Below are 26,535 nucleotides of genomic sequence, written 5' to 3'. Positions count from 1 at the left end.
AAGCACCTTAAAAGTCAATTAATATAACATACACACTATTGTATTCCAGTTAAATAAAAAATATTAATATTATCCGTCGTCGAACGACGACGATACGCGTAACGTATAAACGTTTTTCAATCATTTGCTCGCTTAGATGCAAAAAAGCATTTTTATTAGTAGTTAATATGAAGAGAATATCTGTCTCGTATCTATTAGTACCACATCATATATATGTTTTACCTTGGCTTGACACTAAATTAAATTTATTTTATTAAAAATAACCATTTAATGAGGCATGAATATATTCATTTTATTTTAATAGCACCAGACACACAATTTAACAGTTGTAAAAATGAATTTAATGTACAAACCCAAACCTAATCTAATATTAATATTATTATATTACAGACTTCTGATATAAGAGCATTGATCAAAGTATATTCAAACCGAATTTTGATCAATAGGAGAGCGCATAAACAATTATCGCTTCTCAGAAGTCAAAAATTCACGTCAAAAGCAATAAAATTGTGTCGGCGCCGTCGCAGTGGGAACGCTCGGTAACGAGCGTTCCCACTGCGACGGCGACGGCACGATTTTATTGCTTTTGACGTGGATTTTTGACTTCTGAGAAGTGATAATTGTTTTATGCGCTCTCCTATTGGTCAAAATTTGGTTTAAATGTTCTACATAAAATTTGTAATAATATTATAGAATATAAATATATAGCAAGATAATCAGTATTAAATGTTTTAATCTAATACACGGAAAAGATATTTTATTGTTTGAGCTATGGAAGCTAGCGAAGGGGTGCACTCGTGTGCGTGCCGTATGATCTATCAAAAATGCTCTAAAACGACAACAAAGACACTTCTCACGGCGAATCTCGTAATCTCATCCCGGCAGTAACATAATACGAGAGAATGCCGTTAAAGATGCTCGATGGGAAGCGCCCTGGCAACCTGGCAACGCCATTGTCCGCTCAGGAGACAGCCAGACTCCAGCTCATCCCTTTTACCTCGACAAAAGGGTGAGTCCACCCCTTGACAAAAAAGTGCAATGTGGAGCACCGAACAACAACCAAAAAACCATCGACTATGATTCTCACACAAGGAACTCTATGAAACACTAAACTATCATTTTTGAGGTGGATATATGAAGATGTGTTTTTGAAATGACCATCGTATTACATCTTCACGAATGATTTTAAAATATGATACGTAAAATCATGTAAAATAAATAATGTGAGCATTTTTTATATGATATTTATACTATTTAGAAGTTAAGCAAAATGTGAAATTTATACTGAAATATTTAATATAAGTTTCTACACATAAATTAAATATAACAGTAGAGTAAAATTACTAGTAAATACGAGATGTCCAGTATTTTAAAATATGTATATGATAACCTATTATTTTATAATATTTTTCAATACAAAAGTATCAGTATTAATTTATTAAAAATACAATTGTATTTGTTTAGATCATTAACCTGTGAAATTATATTGTCCAATATAATTTCTTAAATGGAACGCCTTTATATTATATACGAAGAACGGAGGATACAAAATCCATATGTTATTTTGACTCGAACTTATTTATCTAAATGCTGCCTAATAATAACAGTTAAATTTATTCAAATAAAAATGATACATAATCGTGATTATTAAATTACATAATAAAATACTAAAACAGTGATTGTAAAATACATTAAAAACTATCATTTAATTTCTATGTAATTTAAAAGCCGTTTAACTCTTTGAATGCTATGGTGTTTTTAAAAACTCTTTTTTTATTATATTATATATATTAAAAAACTATTTCATGCCATTGTCATACTAACGGTGTAACAAGTTCACAAATTAATTTACTTTTTCGAGCATCCTTGCGTTAACAGCAATTTTTGTTAGCGTTTATTTTATATAATGACGAACAACGATATATCGTTGTTTAGCAACCAGAGTGTTAAGAATGCCTTAAAAGTGTCAAGCCTAAAAAATTTATAAACCAAAGAAAATAAGTTTTGGATATTTAAGTGATTTTTTATATATTATTATGTTGAAAATTTTTTATTTTAATTATTATTTTATAAAAGTAAAATTAAATTAAAAACCAGTTTTCAAATGATTTCCTGATAATAAATAAAACTGGAACACAACTTATTATTGCTATTCGCAAAAGACATTTTCATGGTAAAACAATAATATAATCAACCTAGAGAACAACGAATCAAAATCTGCCCTGTGTACTTACACATACTGACACATCCCCCACGACGAATGACCAATCACAGAGCAGAAATTTAAGATGTGATTTAAATATTTTTTTGATGGAAAAATTATTTATTTATTAAATTAAAATAATTAATTGAGTACCGTTAGGTAAATTATGATTTTAATTTGTTTACGCTTAAAGCACTACTGCAAAATTTAATTACAATTAATCATAATAAGAATATGTTAGCATCATAAGCAAAAACTGCATTGTCCATCACTTTGTGACATTTAAATTAAAAATATGTTATTAATTGTTATTTTTTTAATTAGTATGTTGTTACAAGTTATTCATTGCGTCACATTTTTTATCACATGCATTACAACAATTTATTTAAATCCTTTGACATATATAAAATCAACTCTTTATATCCTCATCGATTGCGATTCATAGATAAGAACCCGTTTGCAATTTCGATGCGTAATAACCTCATGCGTTTTATTGTGTATATCATATTTGCGCGTTAAGTTTATTATATATAACGCAATCGAGTATGAAACACGAATCTTTACAGAATGCGTTGTGTTTAAAAACCCTATTTCTTTATTAGTAACGCATGGCGGATTCCATTACACTTATCACAAATTAATTCCACCACAAACGCTCGATATGGCAACAATGGGGTCCAGCTGACAGGATTTACATATGAAGGCTGCAAGGACGAATAAAAAAATCACAATGCGGCCCTGACCCATATCAGTCCATTTTGTTTTTTTTTATTATACATTAAACGTTTATGTAAAGTTCAGAAAAAAATATATTTAATATAAAACGCGCACACATGCGAGAGAAACTTGATCTTGGTTCAAAGATAAATTTCAAGGTCTCGTATCCTTGCGATGCTATGATAATAATATTATTTAATAATCAAATTTCTTAGTAATAACAAAAATATTAATTGCATGATATTTTTATTTATAATTTAATTTCAACACAAAAATAAAAATCACAGGCATAATTTTTTGACGCATGACAAACCTTATCGAAGACCTTCTCAAAATCTATTTGAATTCCCGCTTCGAGAGATTTTGCCACCATTTTGATGAAAGATTTGTAACAGTGTCAGTGTACTTATGCACTTTTGTGAATTTCCAAAGAGCAGGATTAGATCTTGGGAATCAAATCAAATCAAAAATAGGATTTAGATGAGCAACGAGACTGGTTTCGCTACCTTTCAAAATTAAATCTAGAGCCAAATCAGATCCAGAAGATCGACCCATTTTTAACTTCTCAACGTCGTTTAAGATCAAATCTTACTATATGAAAAATATTTTACTAATCCATTAGACACTATTTTATTACTAAATGCTAGATCATAAATTTTCCATTGAATTTATAATACGTTTTGAGTCAATGGAAATTAAGAGTAGAATCATATTTTTTTACGAGATCTACGTTTATATATGTAAATAATTTTTAAGTATAATACCCTTATATAATAGACATGGTTTATTTATATAAATCGGTTAATCGTACTATACTTAGCAATAAAATATTACATCTTATATTATAGTATACATTATTATTAAAAGTGTAAACATATTCTTTGTGTTTATACAATGCACAAATATAATAACAATGTGGTGTATAATATATAAAGATGTTCCTTTAGAAATAAAGGTGTTTGGTAACCCTAACACCTAAAGATTACACATCGTACTCTATAATTAGGAGTATTATTTTTTTCTACAACAAACAGTAGCACAATGGTTGATCCTTGAAAATAATGAACCGATGATGATAGACAAAAATATTACAAATTCACGGATGAATGGTCTTCAAGAAAGTAATGAGGCTTTTTATTGAACTATGCGAAAAAATGTCGCCTTTGGCCCAAGGGTTGGATTTTTGCGAAAAGACTTTATTTGCCAAAAAGTATTTTGCTTGTACCTCGCGGCACGCGCATGACAAAGAATCGAATACAATCGAACCCCAAAAAAGACGTCATTGTTGTGTCAAACAGACTTTGAATTTGTCGTCGTCATTGCAGAATCCACAAACGACTTTACAATTGGCAAAAGAATAAAAAAAATCATAATGAAAAAGATTCGCAGTTTCCAAATTAGATGAGAGATCCTGAGATAACCGAAATGCCCGCGGCTGATTTGCGATCCTCTCCTCCGCAGTTTTGATCCTTTATAATCAAACAAACGTTCCCAAAGGTTGAATTGATTTAATGAAAAATTATTTGATTTACTTTGGAGCCGATTATAAATAGTGGCACCGTGCTGTTCGATTCGCCACACTCGGCGTTAATAGTGTTTGTGCTAGAAAAATGGAATGAATCAGTCACGATCTCGTATAATGCAACCGGCAAAATCCCGACGAGAAAAAGGACGAAAAAGGAGCACAAAAATGAAAGATGGTCATAAAAAAAGGATACAGAAGAACGGTTCGACCGATCTCGCATCAACTCGTTTAGTTTATCGTCGTACAGTTAAACTATTGGTTGATAGCACTCGATGGTGGCATAAAGTGGTACGAAAATATTTATGTATCGAGATATGCTGTAAATATATCAATAAAGTACTAATTATGAAGTGAAAAGCAGCGAAACAATTTACTTAATGTCTATAAGACTATTTTTTATATTTTTCCTAAGATGGAGTATATTAAAATCGGTTACTGAATGGTGGAAGTATAAGAGAACATTTATTGCGTCTTGATTTTGCTTTACGGAATATTGTCTCATATAATCTCATTTCTGCATTAAATAATCTTTGAACAAGCATTTATTTTACTCATATTTCTAACTGACGTTTCGTACAGACTGTTTCTCTTTATCTTCAGAGCTGAATATTTTATATGCATCACAGTTTATTCGTATCGAGTAGTACACGATAAAATATTCTAATATACTCGTAAATTAAAAAATAAATAAAAAAAACAGTTTTAATATTTAATATATGTTCATACACATATAATTTTATGTTATAAAACATAATAAAAATAATCAACTCAAATAAATATTATCATATTAAATTACTTCTAACTGACTTACATAAAAACATTATTTAAAATGATTTAAAAAACATAAAAAGTTTAATACCAGCTATTAAAAAAGTCCACAGCAGCACAATCTTAACTCAGACATATGAGTGAATTATGAAATTTCGGCAATTACAGTATTTTTCATTATTATTTTGCTTTCTGACTGTTATAAATAACATAAGGATAAAATTTAAATTTTCTATAAACAAAAAAGCGCACAATTAGGTTGTAAATAATGCAACGGTACATAGAAAAAATACAAGAATATCGCCGTACATGTACGGCGGTCGATCTTTCACTGTTTTGAGTTACCCCAGGTAGTTATATATTTACATATATTATATAACCGAAGAAATAAAAATCACTATAATTATAAAATATATAGTTTTTTAATTCAAATTTTTGTAAATGATTTCTATACACAATAATACCAATAAATTAAAGAGTAAGAAATAAATTAAGATAACAAAATAAATTTTATAAAAACGCCTCTGTATTGATATAAAAAAATACATAAAAGCCGAAAAAAATATAATAAATATGTAAAATAAATTAACAAAATGTAATAATAGACAAGTGTTAAAATAAATTATTAAAACATAATAATACTGAAAAGTAGTAAAATTATTCAAACAAGAAAAGTAATAGAAAAACTGATTTTTTTTATTATTATTTACTATAAATGCAATATTAAATAATAATAAATAAATAACAACAGTAATAATTATAGAAATATACAAACAAATTAACTCACTACTCAAAGAGTTAAAGTTTTTTTACTAATTTTAGAAATTGTTTTTTTTTAAATATTCCACCAAAAATAAAAACGAATTTTTAAAAAAAATGTGTAATTATATGCTGTATTACTTAATACGATTTTTTAATATTTCTTTTGATGTTGGGATCATCGTCTGAAATAATAGTAAAGTAGCCGAGTAGTAAGATGACTTATGATACACAGTTTATTGCACTCGAATATATAATTTATGTATGTATAAAATGCAGCTGTGTTGAATGAAGAATCGTGTGCTTGTAAAATAGAGTCGCTCTGGTTCCTGGTTCCTCGTCTGTCTGCTGATTCGAATTAGTAAGTCTTGAGAGTCCGTCGAGTAATTATTTGTATAAATAAGAAATAAGAAATAGAGCTATTCGCGTTATTGCTTAACTCCACCTCTGATCCATCAATTTGTGAAAGCTTAGTTGATACGTACAGAAATGTTTATTCGACAAAAAAATGATCAAAAGAGTTTTTATGTTGTATGTATTATGTGTTAAAAAATAGTAATTTTACTAATGAATTTTAATCGTGCGCTATACAAATTATTACTATTAATACTAATAATAAAATAAATATATGTTACTGTATAATTAAATAAAATAGGAAGCACTGTATTAGATCTAATTTGATTAAAGTTTTATAATATTTAAAAATCTAGCTTTTTTATCTCAAATAAATAGCTTGCGAAAGCTCAGAATTTAATGATAATTATTATGTGTCAATAAAACGTCATCAAACTTTTTAGAATGGGTTGTTCTAAAATGTTTAAAGCGAAGGACTTGAGAAAGGTGCAATATATAAAAAAAAATTGTCACCTTTCAAAAGTAAATGGTAAATGTAAATCACTAAACAATAGACAGATCTTTGACATTATTAAACCGCCGAACTATTGCAGCATAAAACTAAACTGGATGAATAAAAAGTCACATTGTAGATTTTCAAGCGAAAGGTTTTATTGCTTCAAAGTATAATCATATCATATATTATATTTGAGACTTAAACTACACGCACTGCAGTATCATAAGATCTTCAGAACATTTCGATTGTCCCCAAAAAAACGTCGGTCAAGCTTATTCATATATCATCCAGAAGAAGATGACTTTAACGAAACTCACCGGTAGTTCTGAGTCGTTCAGAAGTCACACCCGAGCTCTGAGAAATCCGCTCATCTGCAAATCTGCAACAGAAACGTCATCGTTAGTACCGCAAACGTTTTAATTGCCCCAAAAAATCGTCGGTCGAAGAACCTCCTCACCTCGCAATATATCAAAGCGGGCGATCAGATAGCGTCCGAAAACAATTCCATTCCGTCCATTAAGCGGCCAAATGGATTCCTATCTGGAGCATCTTTCGCAGCATCCGTGGCCCATAATGCACTGCACAAACAAGCGTGCCCCCCGCGGGGTTCGAACCCGAGACGGTCACAGCACGCGGCTCTACACCACCGAGCTGAAAAAAATATAATCATAAAGGATTCCTCATCTCTCGCGGTCCCAATTTGCTACGATTGTTTCGACCCAACCCTCCTTCTCGATCTGTAAAATTAAACCTGTGAATTATGATTATGACATTTTTTATATGTGTGTGTGTGACATGCATGTAGATCAATATATAAGAGTCAGTGGGTCAGTTGATGTAACACCACTTAACCACTTGAGTTCACAGGATGTCCCGAAACGCTATTGTCCTCTCTTTCTTTTTCTATGCGTGTCTTAGATCGAATCGCTATTTATTGATTGAAGAAGAAACTCTGTCAATAAGTAGTGGGAATGTTTTTTTTTTAATTCAGACTATAAGTGTATTATATAATATAATAGTACCTCTGTTTTGTATTTACTTTAATAACAATTAAAAAATAAGAACTATACTTAAATTCATTATATTCACAAAATACTGTAAAATAAGAAAAAAATCGTCCTCTTGTGTATCGTACATTTTTTCTATTTTTATCCGTTAAAAAGTCTTATAATAATGTTATTTTTGTATTAAAACAGGGACGTCAGGCAGGGGAGACAGGCAGAAACATTTCCCCCCCCCCTCAAAAAAATTATGTCATTTAATGAAATACTATGAATCTTAACGAAATCGAAATATTAAAAAAACGGCCACTGACTAAAGAACTTCTGCCCCCAACTCCCACTCCCCTTGAAAAATGATTCTAAACCAGAAATTCTCAGGTTATTCCTATAAGAAAATATAAAAAAAAAACAATCACAAATCTATCATTTGGTTTGGGGGCAGGTGGGTAAATTTGCCCCCCCCCCCCTTTTAATTTGGCCAGAAAAATTCATGTTATTTCATTCTAGATCAGAAATTCTCGGGTTATCCCTCAAAGGAAATCTAAAAATCTTATTTCAAATAAATCATATCAAAATAAATTTCACTGGGAGATATATACTTACCAGTGAACATATAATTTATTTTGCAGGTTCTGGTGAAATTGACTGATTTCAATTTTTCTACATATAGTAATACATATATATTACATTTACGTACTTATTTACATAGATAAATAAATTTAACAGTGAATGTGTATTTTTCAGTTAAGTTATATTTTTACTAGTGAAGTCATATAATTTAGCTGACATTATATACTACTTTAAAGGTTTATGAAAATATATTTGCCAGATGCAAAACGTTTATTTTCTGTTCGGACATAAACCTAATCTGAAAAAAGTCATTTTTGCATTTTTCTGGCCAAATTCAAAAGGGAGGGGGGGGGAGCAGATGTATTATTTTTTCAATTTCATTTTTGTAAATGCAAAAAAATAATTGGAATTAATTGAAGCACATCTAAAACAAGTTTTGATTAATAAAATAATGCAAAAAATCCCTTATCCCTTCTCAGAAATCAAAAATCAACGTCAAAAGCAATAAAATCGTGCCGTCGCCATTGCAGAATGAACGCTCGTTACTGATATATAGAAAAATCGATTAATTCACTATACTTGCTATACATAAATAGACAGCAATAAACAAGAGGGAGGGGGACAGGTGTAATTTTTTTTAAATATTAAGGTTTTAATTTTTTTTTAAATGCAAAAAATAGTGAAGATCAATTGAGGTATATATAAACCAAATATTGATCAACAAGAGAGCAATTATTATTTCTCAGAATTCAAAAATTCACGTCAAAAGCAATAAAATCGCGTCGGAATGCTCGGCGACGAGCGTTCACATGACACGATTAAAATATATTAATTAAATTAGATAAAAACGTAATTTTTTAACTTACTCTTTCGATTCTAATAATAATGCAAAAATGTTTACTTTTCAAACTTACCTTACGCAACTGCCACCGTCTTCCTCCTAATATCATTCCATAGCTTCAAAATCTACATCACCACATCTGATACATTCATATACCCAGTTGTTATCTCCGTTTTTTTCCTCACTTACCATACTATGTCCGAGTGAAGGATGCGAGGTCCTCGCCGCTCTGAAGTCATCTGACCCCAGCATCAAAAGTTTCTCCCGTTGTCCAATATCGAATCGGCCTTTGACCGCCGGAGAGATTCGTAGACGGCTGTGTAATTTATAGTAATCACAAGTCCTACACTCATCGTCTTCTTCAATTGGGTTCAACTTCATTAGCTCGTCCCGGCCGGGTCGTGTTCATCTGACACAGTGACACAACGAAATAAGACCACTCACCCACGACTACACCTGGACCAGTCTAGATCTAATGTTTATTGACCGGTCCGTTTCGTGTGTGCTCGATGTTACAAGTGAGATTTTTTTTGTTAATTGCAGAAAATACAATTTAATTGCTGTTAAGCGACCTTCAAGCTTCAACAGTCACTTGATAAGTACACTTACGAAAGAGTTGGTTAGTGTTTTTTTCTTTACCTTCTCTAGGAGAAGAATAGTTATATTTAAATTACTCTATTGCTATTTTGAATGACGTAAATTCAACTTAAAAATATATAATCTAATTAAAATCATACCTGTAAAATAAAATTATTTTATTTTAGTTTACTTTAATTTTAAAATAATATATTATTCAGTAAATCTTGTATAATATTTATTTTCAAATGTGCAATTTCGTACCAAATTTAAGCTAAATTAAAAGTAACATAATAACTACATATTGAATTATAGACGTATTGAATGCGGTCGAGTGTTCAGTATTTCTAAGAAATCTGATTACGTCTAGATATTACCTACGTAATATAAGTTCACTATTTTCTTACATTTATTATCAATTAAAAAGTACTATTTTAATATTATTTTTTTATTAAGACAGACCGCTATATATTAATACATTGTAGTAAGCTACATTTACTTATTATTTATATAAATATTTTTTTTGAAACAGGCATTTTATAAAAATATAGTTGCTAGCTTATGGTTATAAATAATCTAAAAATAATTAAGTTATCACATTTTTAAATTTTAATCCATGCTCAAACTTTTTTTTATAAATAGCTTTTTTTAAATAGCTTTTTACAAAGCTAACTTAAGAGTAACCTAACCTAACTAGACTATAAAATTAATCTAACTTAACTTTTTGATCTATTAAATGTAATCAAATGCTTAGTAAACTTTATGTAAAATATTTTTATATTTCATAATTACTTTTAAACAGTATTAATAAATTGTTGTATTTTATAAAAACTGTTTATGCTAATATTTGGTTTAAATTCATCCCTTAAATAATTGAGGTATGATATTTTTAAAATTTTAATCCATGCTCAAACTTCATGAAATCTTTTTCTTTTAAATGACTTTAACTAAACCAAAGCTAACCTAACCTAACAAGACTATAAAACGAATTCAACCTAACTTTTTGATCTATTTAATGTAATCAAATGCTCAGGTAAACATTATGTAAAATATTTACGTACTACAAATATTAATATATTATATTGTAGTTTTTTATAAGAACTTCAATTAAAAATCAATTAAAAAAATAAGTTAGCTTATGATATTTGGTTTAAATAGGATACCTATATATTTGGTTTAAATATATAGGTATCCTATTTTTTCAATTTTAAACCATACTCAAACCTTGTTAAAGCTTTTTTTAAATAGATTTTTACAAGTTGGTAAGTATAACTAAACCAAAATAGACTTTTTGATCTATTTAATGTAATTAAATGCTCAGGTAAACATTATGTAAAATATTTTCATATTACATTGTATTCTATAAAAACTGTTTTAAATCAAATTAAAAAAATAAGTTAGCTTATGATAGTATTTGCTATAATTTAACCCTTAAATAATTGAGATATCATACTTTTTAAATTTTAATCAATACCTCATTGAAGCTTTTTTTAATTAGCTTATTACAAGTTGGTATGCTTAATCAAACCAAAAGTAGCTTAGCCCCACAATAATATAATTAAAGTGCTTAGGTATAATTTATGTAAAAAAAATTTTAAGAAATCTAATAAAATATAATTTCTTTTATAAATTTTATATTAATACTTTTAATTGAAAGTAAAATATTTTAATAATTTATAATTTAATTTATATTTAAAAATATTAATTTATTAATGTATTTTATCATAAAATTATATAATAATATAGTGGTTAGCTTGTGATCATATTTGGTTTAAGTTCAGCCTTGGATATTAATATTTTTTATTTTTTTTATTCCTTGCTTAAATATCAAAAATATTTCATATTCTTATATTATTATTCCTTAAATTTATTAAAATATGCCATTTTATGCAACATCAAATTTTTTAAATTAACCTTTCACAACACATGTAAACATAAAAATACCATCTGATTAAATTCTTATTTAAATTGAGCTCTAAAAAAATTAAGTATATTCTTTAATAAATTTAAATCCTTTCTCTAACATTATATCTTCAGTTTTCATTCCTCCGCAACATCTTTGATTTTTTAAATTGATCTATAACAATTTATTAAATCGAAGCTAACTTTTTTTCATAAAGAAATTTTTCACCGAAAAAGTATTAAAGGTTAAATATTACTCTACATAATTGAATTTAAACTATTTCAGAACAAAACACTATTGCAAATATGCAATGTTATGAAGCCATGTATCATCACTACAGTTTATATTTTGTTGCAAATTTGCAACACCATGAAACAAAGAGTTAAATAGTATAATTTTATATTTATATGAATCTACTATCAATACGATATTAAATTCTGAGCTTCTATAAATAAATAGTTATTAATAAATTTATATGCGTTACAAATGGATCTAAATGTATATATTATAATTACGAACTATTTCATCAACCCTTATTTTTTTAAATATATTAAAGGTTTTTTTATATATTATTATATATAATATATACCCAAAAAATATATGCTACAAATTACTTTATTTTCTATAATAAGCTTTTATTGTCAATTTTTTATGAAACCTAAAAATATTATATTGTATAGAGTCTGTTTTATCTATTATTATTCAATTCTTAAAATTAAACCGTTAAATTTTATTTTCTGTTGCTCGTTAAATAAAAACGATTCACTTGCAAATTACTTGTCTATCATTTTATTCTCACGATAAAATATTCTTATTACTAAAATTCTGTTTTTTAAATCATTTTTTATTATCCACTCTGAACATATCAACTTACATCTTTAAAACACGTGAAAATGGAACAAGATACCAATATATCATAATACAAATAATATTTTTTTAGATAGATTGTAAATATTTAATGAAATATGTAAACGAATGGTCACTCTATAAGAGCTATTAAGACATTAATAGAAGCCTTATTAAATAAAAAATATGGCAATATCAATATGTTTATGTATGTATGTACATTATAAAGAAGTAAAAATTTGTAGAACTACCATAAGCCTGTTTTGAAAATCAATATATGAGCTTTATATATTATTGCATACAATTATCAACAATTATTACTATAAAGTATTATATTATAAGGTGCATTAAAATCAATGAGGTTCAAGTCAAAGTTGAGCAATTTGTCAATGTTTATATTATATTAATCCTGATAAGTATTGAATTAGTAAATATAATATTCATCGATTGAATTCAGTTTCAATTTTATTGTATAGACTTGATACTATATTATCAAATTTCAATAGACTAAGACTATATGTAGGTATATTTTTTCATATATATTCGTACGAAATTTGTAATTTGACACCGCCGTATTACTTTGAACTCAACTTAAAAAGTCACAACATACACAAAAAAAAATCGGTTGGACTTGAAGCAGTGAACGACCTTTGTAGTAGATTGACGGTAGTTTTACGCAAATACGCTACGTAATATCAAATATTTACATACATCCACACACATATGTGAATAAACGTATATAACGTCACGTTAGGTGTTGCTTTACGTTCGGCGGTCAAAATTTATTAACCGTTTAAACCACGCGCGTTCTAATCGTCCGTATTTTCGGTTTCGTGTACTGTAAACATATAAACGAATACATAAGTATATTATGCATTAGTTCGTGACCCGGAGAAATAAAATAAATTACATCAGGGCACGGTTATTAAATTACGGGTCGTTTTATAGTATTTTATATGCGAGTGTGGATATATGAATAACAATAATAAATATAATAAAAGTTAATATTGCAATAAAGCAATCGTCGGTTCGTAACTCATTCGGTCAATTTTTATTCTTCGGTGTTATAAATACATTTTACGTGTGCGGAACGAGTGTACCGTGAAGTGTACTCTATCTCACCTTCACGTGTCAGAAATGGCGTACAATTCACGAGATATAACGCCCAATTATGGCGTAGAATCTGTCAAAAAACCGCTGGCGTATGCGAGACGGGAAATGATAGTGCAATCTCGATGTTTCGTTTTAGTTGAAATTTTAACAGTTAGATCGCGATACGGTCTATGATTTCGGAAATTTAGATTAAAAAGGATTGTGAGCGAGTATCATATATAAATGAGAGTCGATAGTTTATGTGTGCATTAAGTAAAAGCATACGCTGCTCAAATGTTTTGTTTGTAGTTACACAATACAACAATTTCAGCCACAAATATTTAATAAGCCGATGTAAAAATACACATAGATTTCAACTACTTTTATGTATATCTTAATACTTTGATTATATATTTTATTTTATTTTATTTTATTTTACAATAAAAAAATTCATGAAACTCAAAATTTTGCTACAGCAAAACATTGTCACCTTAATTTTAATTTGCTTCTATAATTGATCATGGTTTTCAAATATGTAATATATAATAACCATTGAATTAGTTAAAGCCTTAGTGTTAGACCATTAATTGTAATCATCGAATACGATGGATTTTTATCTTATTTCTTTTGCTATATTAAATCCCTATTCCTAAATACAATTAAATAGTCATAAATGTATGTTAATTTTAATTATAATATTTTTATATATATTATATTTAGTCGATTTTAATTGTTTTTATTTATCTGCAAATTGGTTATACAAAATATAAAAAAGTAATTTTTAAACACATTTTTCATATATAGTGTATATTTAATTTGCTTTAAAGTAAGTTATGAAAGTTCATGATAAAAATTATTTATTTTGTAAATTTTCTGCAAAAGGTTATTTGAACTAAATTACTCTTACTCTTGTTTCCTGTTTTGCTGTAATATAATATACTACATAGTACATATTTTATTTGTTTAATACTTGGTTTAGTACCTTAATTAAGGATTTCTTAAATTTCTTACAAAATTGCTTTAAAAATAAACTCACTTTAAATATTGATATAATATGATATTTGCTATATATTAAATTATTTCAATGCAATTAAAATATATTTTGATATTTATTATATATATAATTCTTTTAAATTAGAGTTTTAATTTTTAATAAATATAAATATAATTTTTTTCGTTCTTTTCTAAATCATTTTTCAATCAAATTTATTGGACAAAATATGCAAAAATCATTTTTAAGCACAGTTTTTAATGGATTGTTTAATAATTTGGTACAAAGTATATATTTAATTTGCTGAAAAATGTGTTTTAAAAGTTCATGAGTAAACTTATTTATTTATCATAGGTTGTTATTTAATATGATATGTAGTACATATTTTATTTGTTTAATACTTAGTTTAATACCTTAATTAAGGATTTCTTAAATTTCTCACAAAATATTTTTTTAACAAAATTGCTTTAGCAAGATTTTAATATGCGCATTTTAAATATTGATATAATATGATATATGCTATATTTTAATTTATTTCAATTCTTTTAAACTCTATAAATGTAAGATTTTTTTCATTCTCTGCTAAATCATTTTTTAATTGATTGCTTAATAATTGAATATTTAATTCGCCTAAAGTTCATGATAAAAATTATGTATTTTTTTTAATTTACTACTAAATGATTTTTCAACTAATTTACATTGACAAAATACGCGAATATATTTTTAATCCCAATTGTATTTAACAAGAAGAGTGCTTTGACAAGAAGCTTATTTTAAATATTGATATAATATTATATTTGCTATATATTTAATAATTAATATTTAATTATGAGGTATGCAAAAATCTTTTTCAATACATTTGTATCATAATTTATAATATATTATGTTACATATTTTATTTACTAAATACCTTAATTATGGATTTCTTAAATTTTTTGCAAAATATTTTTTCAAAGAAATTCTTTCACAAAATTAATTTTAAATATTGATTTAATATGAAATTTGCTATATATGAAATTATTTTTATTTAATTGTGGTGTATTTTGATATTTAATATTTTTAAACTTGAGTTTTAAACACAACTTAAAAATTATCGATTTTTTCCATAATCATTTTTTAATCAAATTGTTTAGTCAAAATATTCTATATCATTTTAATTTGTTGCTTTTTATGATATATTTTTATACAAATTGACTTTGAGTTTTAAGCTATTTATTAATAACCTTTATTAATTTTTTTTTAATTTATTAAATTAAATTATTAAAAATCATTTGTAAAGATATTTTTATGATAGATTATGATAAATACATTATTTTTTAAACAATATGCACAAATATATTGTTTAGATACATTTTAATGATATATTGTTAATATTTTATATATATTAAATTCGTTTAAATCCGAATTAAAAGTATGGTTAAGAATCAAGTACATATTTATTTTAATATTTTACTAAAAATAATGCATTGTATGAATTTACTTAAACTATTTACATTTTGTTAACTTTATATTTTTTACGATTATTTGTAGAAGAAAAATTAATTATTTTACTATAACTACATTTTATAACATTTTTCCTCAAATATCAAATAAACATACACCTGTCATATGAATGAAAAAATCGATTAAAAAAATGATACATAGATTAATATACAGTAAAATCTAAGCATATTGTATAATATTGACTATTATTAAATAGTACCTAATTTCAGCAAAAAATTAAAATGGCAAAATAATTAATGTTAACCATAACAACGTATGATATTTGCTAGCAGAAACCTACAAACATTAGTATGAGCCATTGTTTTTTAAAGTGGTATAAGTCTATTTATTCATACATTGAGGTTTTTAAATGTTTGTTTTTGAATCTAGCTAAAAATATTAGTCAATTAGAATAATATTCTTAAAACTATAAGCTTGTTAAATTTTATCATGCAGTAATAATAAGTAAAAATTTTAAAGAAAATAAACGATTTTTAAGCTTCAAGTGTATATAATAACAAATTATGAAAAATATAAATAATAGCAATTTTAATTATAGTAAGCTTTTCTAAAATCTATTTTAAACGTAAAAAATAATAATTAAAATTAACAGTTATTATAATTAAGAATAATTGAGTTTGAAAGTGGTATAAGTCCATTATCAATACATAAGGCTTGAAGTTTTAATCAACCTAAAAATATTGGTAACGGTAATGTTTTTAAATATATAAACTTGTTAAATTTTATTATGCAATATTAATTATTTTTTAGTTTTAAATAGACTTACACAATTTTCAATAATAATAAATTATAGAAAATAAAAATAAAAACAACAGCAATTTTAAATTTATATTTTAATTAAACAAACTATTGCGTACAATTTTATATGGATTTTAATATTAAAATTATAAATACAAACCTATTTTAACATTATTTTTATTGAATTTATTTATTCAAATTATTGTTTTAATGAGAAAAAATAAACAAAAAAATGTTTTTCGCTGTTTAATTTTTAATTTAATAAAGATTTAATTTTTTTATTACTAATTTTATTCAATATTATTAATAGGTATCAAAATTAGTTAAGCAAGACTTGTTAAAAGGGCTATAAAACTAATATATATATTTTCTTTAATGTACTAAAACCGTTGGACCGTACTTAAAAATATTTTTTATCAAATTTTATTACGCAGTTACACATTTCAAATGTGTTAGAAGTAAAACAAAGAGTTTGGATAGGTGTAAGACCGATGCGTTACAACGGGGTAAGTCAATTAGACGTTATGAATAACTATCTACAAAGTAAGTAATAACTTTTCAGTCCGAGGATTGATAACATCCATATTTTTGCTATTTTTGGACAGTTTTCCTTATGCATCATGTTGGCTATTATACGTATTTTATACTAAACCTAATGAAAATTCTAAAACAATAATTAGTTTGAGAACTTTCTTCAGGTCAAATAGATGGAGAAGGGGGGGGGGGTTTGTTAGTCAGTGATCGTTTTTTTAATATTTATTTAAGTTTCATAGTATTTAATTAAATGACATGAAAAAAACCTGCCCGCTCCAAATGACGTCCATGTATCTTTATAACAAAGTTTTGCTGAAATTTGATATTAAATGTGTTTGTTAAAGTATGAAACTTTTTAAATATATATATATATAGAATAATCAGAATCAAATATGTCCTTGCCTGTCATCATAAAGACCTTGGTCGAGACTCAACAGCGGATAAGGAAGACCCCAAGATGTTCATCTCTTGAATATTTTATCGATACACAATGCTTACGCGATACACATTTTAATCGTGCGTATGAGGCGTCATAATAATAACAATTTTTAACCCTTTGCGTGTTAAAATATCAATTTAATTATAACAACATTCCGTTAATGTCGATTCAACCGTAACAACCTTTTAAACGTGCACGGTGTGTTTGTTTTCACTAACTGTATTATAATTACATATATTATCATCTTCATGCATATTTTTTATTTTATTATTTTAATTATATAACAAGCGCGCATCTCAAAGTGTTATGCTATGAATAAACATAATGCGAATAAAATGCGATTTATAAATCTAAATATGTAGTACAATTATATTTATATAAATTGAATAGTCACTAAACTATTTAAAAAATAATAAATAAATAAATTGGAATCAACGGATGAAATCATTTTATTTACTCGAATATAAAAAAATGGTAAAGCAACTTATTGACCGCCTTGTATAAAAGCACACCGAAGTCATCCTATACGAAGCGGTTCAGCTGCAACCTTCCGAGTCCATTAATTCGTATATTTAATATACGAAATGACATCTAAGCGTGGAATTCCCGTCTCGGTCAGCTGTTCTGGCCGTAAAGCCGTGAACAGGGCCGAACTGAGCCGAATTCCCAAACGAGCGATAAAATCGTGGAAACGCCGCCGTAATGTATTAGGTTGTTGTCATCGTCAAGATTCGACCGGACGATACGAAGCCCGTGTGAAATTCGAAGTTCCCGATTCGAAGAAGAAGAAATGGTTCGTGCTACGACATCGCCGAAAAACACAATGTTTACAATTCCAATTATGAAAACGACGCATTAAACGTCGAACCGAACCGAACCGTTTATTAGGGGCTATCATCGTGGAATAAACCGTCAAATTTATTATGCAAATCGAACGATACACGTCGCATGCATACGTTTTTTTATTGTCGTTATTCTTCTTATCAACAAACGACAAAAAATAGAGACAATAATCGCCGGCAATAAAATATGGAAATTTAAAAGCGTTTTGTTTCCGACTCAATTTGCTTTTTACCCATCAATGTGAGCTGATATCAGGTATATCGTTTCTATCTATATATCTTGATCCTACAACTTTAATATCACAAAATAGTCATACAAAGACTAACAATAAATAATAATGTCTGACGAATTAAATTAATTCATTTTTGCCCTTCATATTTACAAAAATTGCAGCCATATCGCAAAATAATATTTTTACAACAAAGCAAAACAGCTAAGTAATTCTTTAAAATTATACATATATAGTTTTTCTTAAGCCGAAAAATAAACATGTAGTAATTTACCAGAACTATTGACAAAACTCAGATGAAACAAAACATAACGGAACGCAGTTTCAATTCCAGTGAAAAAAATATAACATAGAAATTGAGATAATTATAGTTCTGAAATTGTATATTAATATTCCTAGGACAATCTGAAAAAAATAAAAATGTAACGGGTTTTCTCAGTGGAGTATAGAAACACCTTTTTGCGAAATAAATTATAATAAAACAGTATTTTCATTTATATTCTATTTATCTTAAATGTTTTGATTATATCAGTTTAGTATATAAACAATTAGCTTTAATAACTAAATTATTTATTAAAATAAATACAAAATTAAAATAATGATATTGGAAAAATGTATTTTTTAAGGTACTTAAATTCTTTATTTTTAACCTTAAGATTGCAACAATAAACCATTTCTATAAATTGTGAACATAGACGCTTTTTAAAACGCAGTCTCAACTTAGTTTTTAATTAAGCATTACTTCGTGAATCAATAAAATAAATCAGTGGGGGGAAAATTTATTTTGTTAGCCATGAGCTAAATGCCACTAGCAACACTGTGACGCGGCGGCAGAGAGAGCAAACATAATTTTATCGACCACGATGATAGTACGAAGGCTGGCGGCGGCTCGTCCGCCAGCCTTATAACAATTAATTATAATTAAAAGCAAATCAACAATTAATCTTATTATTATATTTTATATGTATGAAATATTCTCTTAGAGCTAATATAGCTTATTATTTATTTTTTTATCACAAATTTAAGCATTATGACTTAACAGGTTTTCCCAATGCGTCATAATACAAAAAAAATCTACCATTAAATAGTTTTTAAAAAAATATGGTGCACACCTAAAATAGATGAGCATATATTCCACATATTTTTTCCAGCTCCTCATAGCTATCACCCAAAACATCCTTGTGTTTGGCAATATTTTATGTTTTTTCATATCAATTTGTAGTATTTATTTGACAAAATATGCTACTTCTATATTTTTTTATTATTAATAATTTGCTTAATATACTTTGACAGGTTTTCCCAATGCGTCATTATGGATATTATACAAAAAATAATTAAACCATATTTTTTTTAATTTAAAAAACAATTATATTGCACATCTGAAATATTATTTATTCTAGCTATTGCCGAAAAAATAGTTGTGTTTAGCAAGCTTGTTCAGAAGCTAGATGATTCGTGCAAGAGGAGCATTTTTAAGAACTGACGTCTTGGTCACGACAGGTAAGAATAAGGGACGCGATCGTGACTCTCTATGCATGACTTTGATTAATCATTACGATATTCATTCATGGTTAAAACTTAGTAAAATTTAAATTGTGATGATTTAAATTATATTTATATAATAATCAATAATAGCGATCTCCCAAGCACGATACAAATTTAAAAACTAGGAATACTCTGAAATTTTAACGCAGTAGTTACACTAGATCACTATCTATATAACATATTAAATAAAGCTATAATTATATTTAACTTTAGATTTATTATTTTTAAACAATATTTATAAAACTATCGGAAATGTGTAAAAATAAAAATTATTGTTGCTAAATAAATTAGACGAATATCAGTGAATTTATTAACTGCACGGATGGTTAAAATAACACCTATAAAAAAACCTTATTTTCAATTCAAAATGACCAATAAATTATATGTATTGCCTGGCAATAAAATATGATAGCGATCATTTATAGGCTATAAATTGTTTATGCGATCAATTGACGCGGCGATAAGCTGCTGACGGTAAATTGCTGACAGTGGATTGGTTTAAATTTTATGGTTTTTATTATTATTTTACTAGCACGATAGATTAGTGTAGAGTCAGTTCAAATTTAATATGAACCATTGTGATTTTGATTATATAATTATAATTCCGATCAATCATCATAGCTTAGGTTTTCCTATATTATCCTAATCTCACGGATAATTAATTCAAACTAAGCTAATCATAAAAAATTACTAATAATAAACTATTTAATATTAAATGCTGTCGTTATTAACATTTAAAAAAAATATAAGCAATTATTAAAATAATAAAAATTATATAATTCATATTTACTAATAAATGATATCGAAACTTATTAATTTAGATTAAGATTAAATATGAATATGTTATCAGAGAACGATCATAGCTTCTGTTTTAACCTGATAGGTATAAGCCCAATGCATTATAACGGGATAAGTCAATTAGACATATGAATCTATATAATTGATTATAAATTATCATGTGTTTTTTACTGAGGAATAATCAGTAAATGTCACTTTGCAGCTAGGGCCGGTTTTTTATAATAGCACATTTTCAAATACAAATTCGAGTTTGCTGTTGTATCTCGAACTCACTGCCTCTGGTTTACTTAATATTTTGAAAGTTATGTAGTTTTATATTTATTTAGTATCTTGAAAAACTGACTAAAATTTTTTTAATAAATACTGAAATTTAATACCATTTTTTGTATAAACACTACTTATTATATATGTTTAATAAATATATAAACTACTCTCCGGTTTCGATGCTAATAATCAGATGTGCAACATTCTCCATAACTGATCTGATCCAAGTTTTAAACACCGGTAATGCCAATTGTCGCTCCATAAATAATTGCAAATATGAAATATGTCCTTAAACATCGCACCTTGCGCCTTGTCATTCCTGCGTTTTCGTCGTCTCTTTTTTGTGGATTCTACATTTTTTAATCCATCTCTGGTGACCGGCGATGGGTCAGGTGAGGTTTACCTGTGCGACACCTGCTTCAGAGCTACTTGTAACGGACACCTTTCTACGGTATCCAGTCTCACTCGGCGCCGCCAGTACAGTCCCCCCAATATCACACGCACACCGTATCATCTGCGTAAAACTGCAATTTACCGATGAAGAAATTTACATTACTTCAATCATCATCATCATCATCGCGGCGATGAGCTTCAGATTTTGCATTATCCAATTACTAATGGCTCATGCGAATTACGACAGATTAGCAGATACGTTTGTCTGCGTTCAAAGTTGTTTTCGTATGATAAAAGTGAGATAAGTTCACTGCGAAATAACAAAGATATATACTGAATACCAGTAGGCGTAACTAAATCAACATTTCGAGATACATGTTATCAAAAAACGCGCGATAAGATCAAACTAAACATATACTTCATTATGTAAGTCACTAAATTTGATGTATTGAGTATTCTAAATACATATTTACATACAATATGTAGAAGATAATAAAAATCTAAACAATATTACATTGATTTTTATATAAAGAATAATATTAAGTCGTTTAAGAATTCATTAACTAATTCTACAAGCTTTTTAATGCATTTAATGCTAAAATAAATAGAGCAGATGATGCATTTAGAAGTGGTCCATATAGTGATCTTATTTATATTTAAGCCTTGATTTTCTTTAAAAATTTTCAAGAATAAAATATTTATATTTGGAAAAATGCATAATGTTTTTAAAACGTTTTTAAAAGTCACATATATACACTTAATAGCAAATCGCAGTTAAATAAGAGTAAACCATCTCATTGTAAAGTAAACATCACAGCTTCACTAACTATTTCATTTCAGAATTAAATGATCTCAACCACAAACGGGTTTATTAAAGATGCGTTACATTATTAAATTATATTGCAAAAATATATTAAGAGGTTACAAATAGGTGCCTAATTAATAACATTTTATTCATTAGAGGCAAAAGCTGATTACTAACGTATTAACTATAATGATGATGAAGATAAAAATCTACAATAATTATTAATAAAATAAACTAGTAGCTGTAAAAATAATGATGATAATGTTAATTATATACTATTTTTACAATTTAATGACAAAATCGATGTTACTTTTAAATACTACATATATATTTAGAGGTCGCAATTCACCGCCAGCAATTAATTGCTAGCGATTTACCACCGCGTTTGATCGCATTAACAATTTATAGCCTACAAATGATCGTTAGCATATTATATCGCTAGGCAATACACATAATTTATATAAATTCATTAATCATTTAAATTAAAAATTATATTTTTAATTTAATACAATTTCACCAGTGAAATTATAAATCAATTGTTTGACAGATTTTAGCATGATCTAGCAAGAAAAAATATATTCATACTACTAAAAATATAAATTCACTGTAACAGTTGCGAAACGTCAATTTGCTGTTCAAACCCAAACCCAACCCAATGAAAGCTTTAACTTTTAGCGATTATATGTGCAGCGGTAAACTGCCAGCGATTAATTGCCTGCGGTGAATTGCGGGTCATAAATTTTACGGATCCTAAAAATTCACGTCAAAAGCAATAAAATCAAATTGGGAACGCTCAGTTGTTTTAAATAATATTACAAATTAATTAAAGCACATCTAAACCAAATTTTAATTAATAAAACAGCACAAAAAACAATTATCATTTCTCAGAAGACAAAAATTCACGTCAAAAGAAATAAAATTATACCGTTGCCGTTGTAGTGAGAACGTTCGATTATTTACCGCTCATACTACGGCTTATTAAATAATATTACAAATTAATTAAAGCACATCTAAGCAAAATTTTGATTAATAAAACAGCACAAAAAACAATTATCATTTCACAGAATTGAAAAAATCACGTCAAAGGTAATAAAATGTTGCCGTTGTAGTGGGAACGCTCATAATATGACTTTTTATAATAATATTACAAATTAAATAAAGCGCATCTATACCGAATTTCGACCAATAAGAGAGCACAAAAAACAATTATCTCTTCTCAGAAGGCAAAAATCCACGTCAAAAGCAATAAAATCGTGCCGTCGCCGCCGCAGTGAGAACGTTCGTTGCCGAGCGATATAATTTACTGACGATATAATATGCTAGCGATCATTTATAGGCTATAATTATTTTATGCGATCAATTGACGCGGCAGTAAGCTACTAGCGATTGATTGCTGGTGGTATATTGCGGGCGATAGATATGTTTTCAATACATATAATTTTATAGCACATACTTGATACTTTATAAAGAGTGTAAAATCAAAAATATAATATTTTTTATAAGAAGAGTATTCAAAATAATTTTAAATAAATAAACTAACTACATTCATTTGATATATTATTGAATATATGTAGATAAATATAAAAGAAAAGAATAATATTATTGTAATAATATTTGAATAAAATATGTTTGAGGCTACTTTTAAAATCGCCATTTACAATTTATATTAAAATGCTGATGACTTTTATCTATAAATTATGCAAATACATATTAAGGGGCTATATTTAAATGCGCCACCTGTTGTTTTATTCTTTATTATTACATCTATGCATCGAATTGAATCAAATTAAAATTAATTAATCGCCGAATGACTGGTGAGCGTAAAGGGTTAATCGGCGCGAGCGCTTCGAGCTTATCGTACAAGATCGTCTTTGTATCTCCGAAAAGCATTTTTTCTCTACAAATTTCGATTTTTGTGTCGAGTGTGCAAATTCTCAGGCACCCGGCGAGCGGTAGGTAAGAAAATAAACGCTTATCTGACCGTCGTAATCTGTGTTCGGTTCCTTTCCGCCATCGGCGATGCCCGCTGCGGCTATCGCTTTTAACGTTTTACGGTCTCTCCTCCTTCTTCTTGTCTAATTACACGGCCTCGATTTTTTGGGACAGGTGTCGTCAACAGTTTCACGGAGGGGCGCCTTGGCACACACACACTCGCGTGGCGTTGCGTGTCCGTCACGCCGTTAAACGCCGTTTATTAACGACCGCAAATGTCACGCGGAAATTAAAAAAGGGGTTTTTGTTTTTACAAGCATGAAGAAGTATTGATTTTTTGTATGTGTAGTGTGTATGTGTTTCTAGTTGATGTTGTGGAAATGTAGTGGTGCGACTGTGGAAGGAACGTGACGTTTCAGAAGCATATAAAGTCTGAATGTGACCGGAAACTACTTGCACGTATGGAAACAAAGAACACAGATTGTGTATGAAGTAAATATCAGGATTATATAATTTAAAAAAATTATGTTTGTCAAACTTTTAAATACGATACAACGCTGAAATATCACATTTTAATGATTTTAATGTGTTCAATAAAAAAAATATTTATCCAATCGACCTATATTATTATTTTAGTAAAAAAATATTTTCATGATATTGAAAGTTCAGCTTCGTTTTTATGGTGATTTCTTAAAAATTATATTATTTTAATATTAAAATTCCGAAAATACAATAATACAACAAGCAGATCCTTGTAAATATATTTTAAATATTTTTTTATATATAGTATATTACTATTTTAAAATATGTTTTCTAGTATCTGAATAAAATAACCTCATATTTATCAGTGTATTTTGAAAATTTACAGCCTTAAGTCATAATAAAAGTTAAAATATCTTTATATTTATTGTGTTTATTTACTTTTTTACTTATTAAGTTGTTGTCTTTTTGAATACTGAATTAAGTCAATGATTTAAAAATAGTGTTCATTAATTTATTATAAATATTTCAATAAATATGTATTTTTTAAATATTAACCCATAATTTTAAAATTATATTTCTTATTATTTTTTTATAGTTAATATTCTAAATATGAATTAAAAATGGAGACCTAATTTTTTCAGTAAATTAAAATAAACAAATTTTAACCTTACATAAAATATATTGCTATCATATTCTTTTCTCCTGAATATTAATATAAAAATATATTTCAATAATATTTATATCAGAGATTCACAAAAAAAGTGTTGATTTATTGTTATAATGTTTTGTAAAAATCAGACTCTAAATTATTATATTAATTAATTAAACATATGTTTATCTATTATTGTGTATTTTTAAACACTGAAATCTTTACAACATATATCGTAATCATTTACATCTTATTGTAGAAAAATGATAATTTGATCAAAGTTATATCAGAAATTTATGGAAACTATTAAGTAGTTGTTTTTTAATATTATCATTTATGTATAAATTCAGACTCTATTATTATATCAATTAATTTACTATAAGTTTATTGAAAGATTAATAATATTAAAAAATAAGAAATAATAATTTGATCAGATTTATATCGAAGATTTACGTTGCTTTATCTTTTTGGTGATGCTTTTTATATAATTAGTCTTTAAAATGTCACATCATTTAATTAAACGTAAATTAATGTAATATTGCTATTTTTTAACTGAAATCTTAATCTTATTCTTCCTATATTTTTAATCTCTCAATTCATTACATATAGATGTAAGATAATTCAATCAAATCTTGAATTGGCTAAATATTTTTTTATTACTCTTAATAACGTTTATTTATATTACTTTGTATATTATTAGTCTTTAATTAACTCTCAGATTAATTAATCAAACATAGA

At 27.0% G+C, this 26,535-nt stretch overlaps 1 protein-coding gene across 1 annotated transcript in view; it reads right to left on the bottom strand.

Moving 5' to 3' along the window:
* Positions 1-6,955: 6,955 nt before the first annotated feature.
* LOC148239629 (uncharacterized) overlaps positions 6,956-26,535 on the bottom strand; it is a 49,582-nt gene continuing 30,002 nt past the window's right edge. The window contains exons 2-4 of the mRNA XM_088197070.1: positions 9,424-9,643; positions 7,280-7,473; positions 6,956-7,201 (exon numbers count right to left, since the gene is read on the bottom strand). Coding sequence (XP_088053196.1) covers positions 7,339-7,473; positions 9,424-9,615 — 327 coding nt within the window. The 5' untranslated portion in view covers positions 9,616-9,643 and the 3' untranslated portion in view covers positions 6,956-7,201; positions 7,280-7,338. The remainder of the gene's footprint in view (positions 7,202-7,279; positions 7,474-9,423; positions 9,644-26,535) is intronic.

Source organism: Plectrocnemia conspersa, unplaced genomic scaffold (genome assembly GCF_051122295.1).
Source record: "Plectrocnemia conspersa isolate PC_06_02 unplaced genomic scaffold, ASM5112229v1 ptg000001l, whole genome shotgun sequence".
Taxonomy (NCBI): Eukaryota; Metazoa; Arthropoda; class Insecta; order Trichoptera; family Polycentropodidae; genus Plectrocnemia; species Plectrocnemia conspersa.
This window is presented reverse-complemented; position numbering and strand designations above follow the sequence as displayed.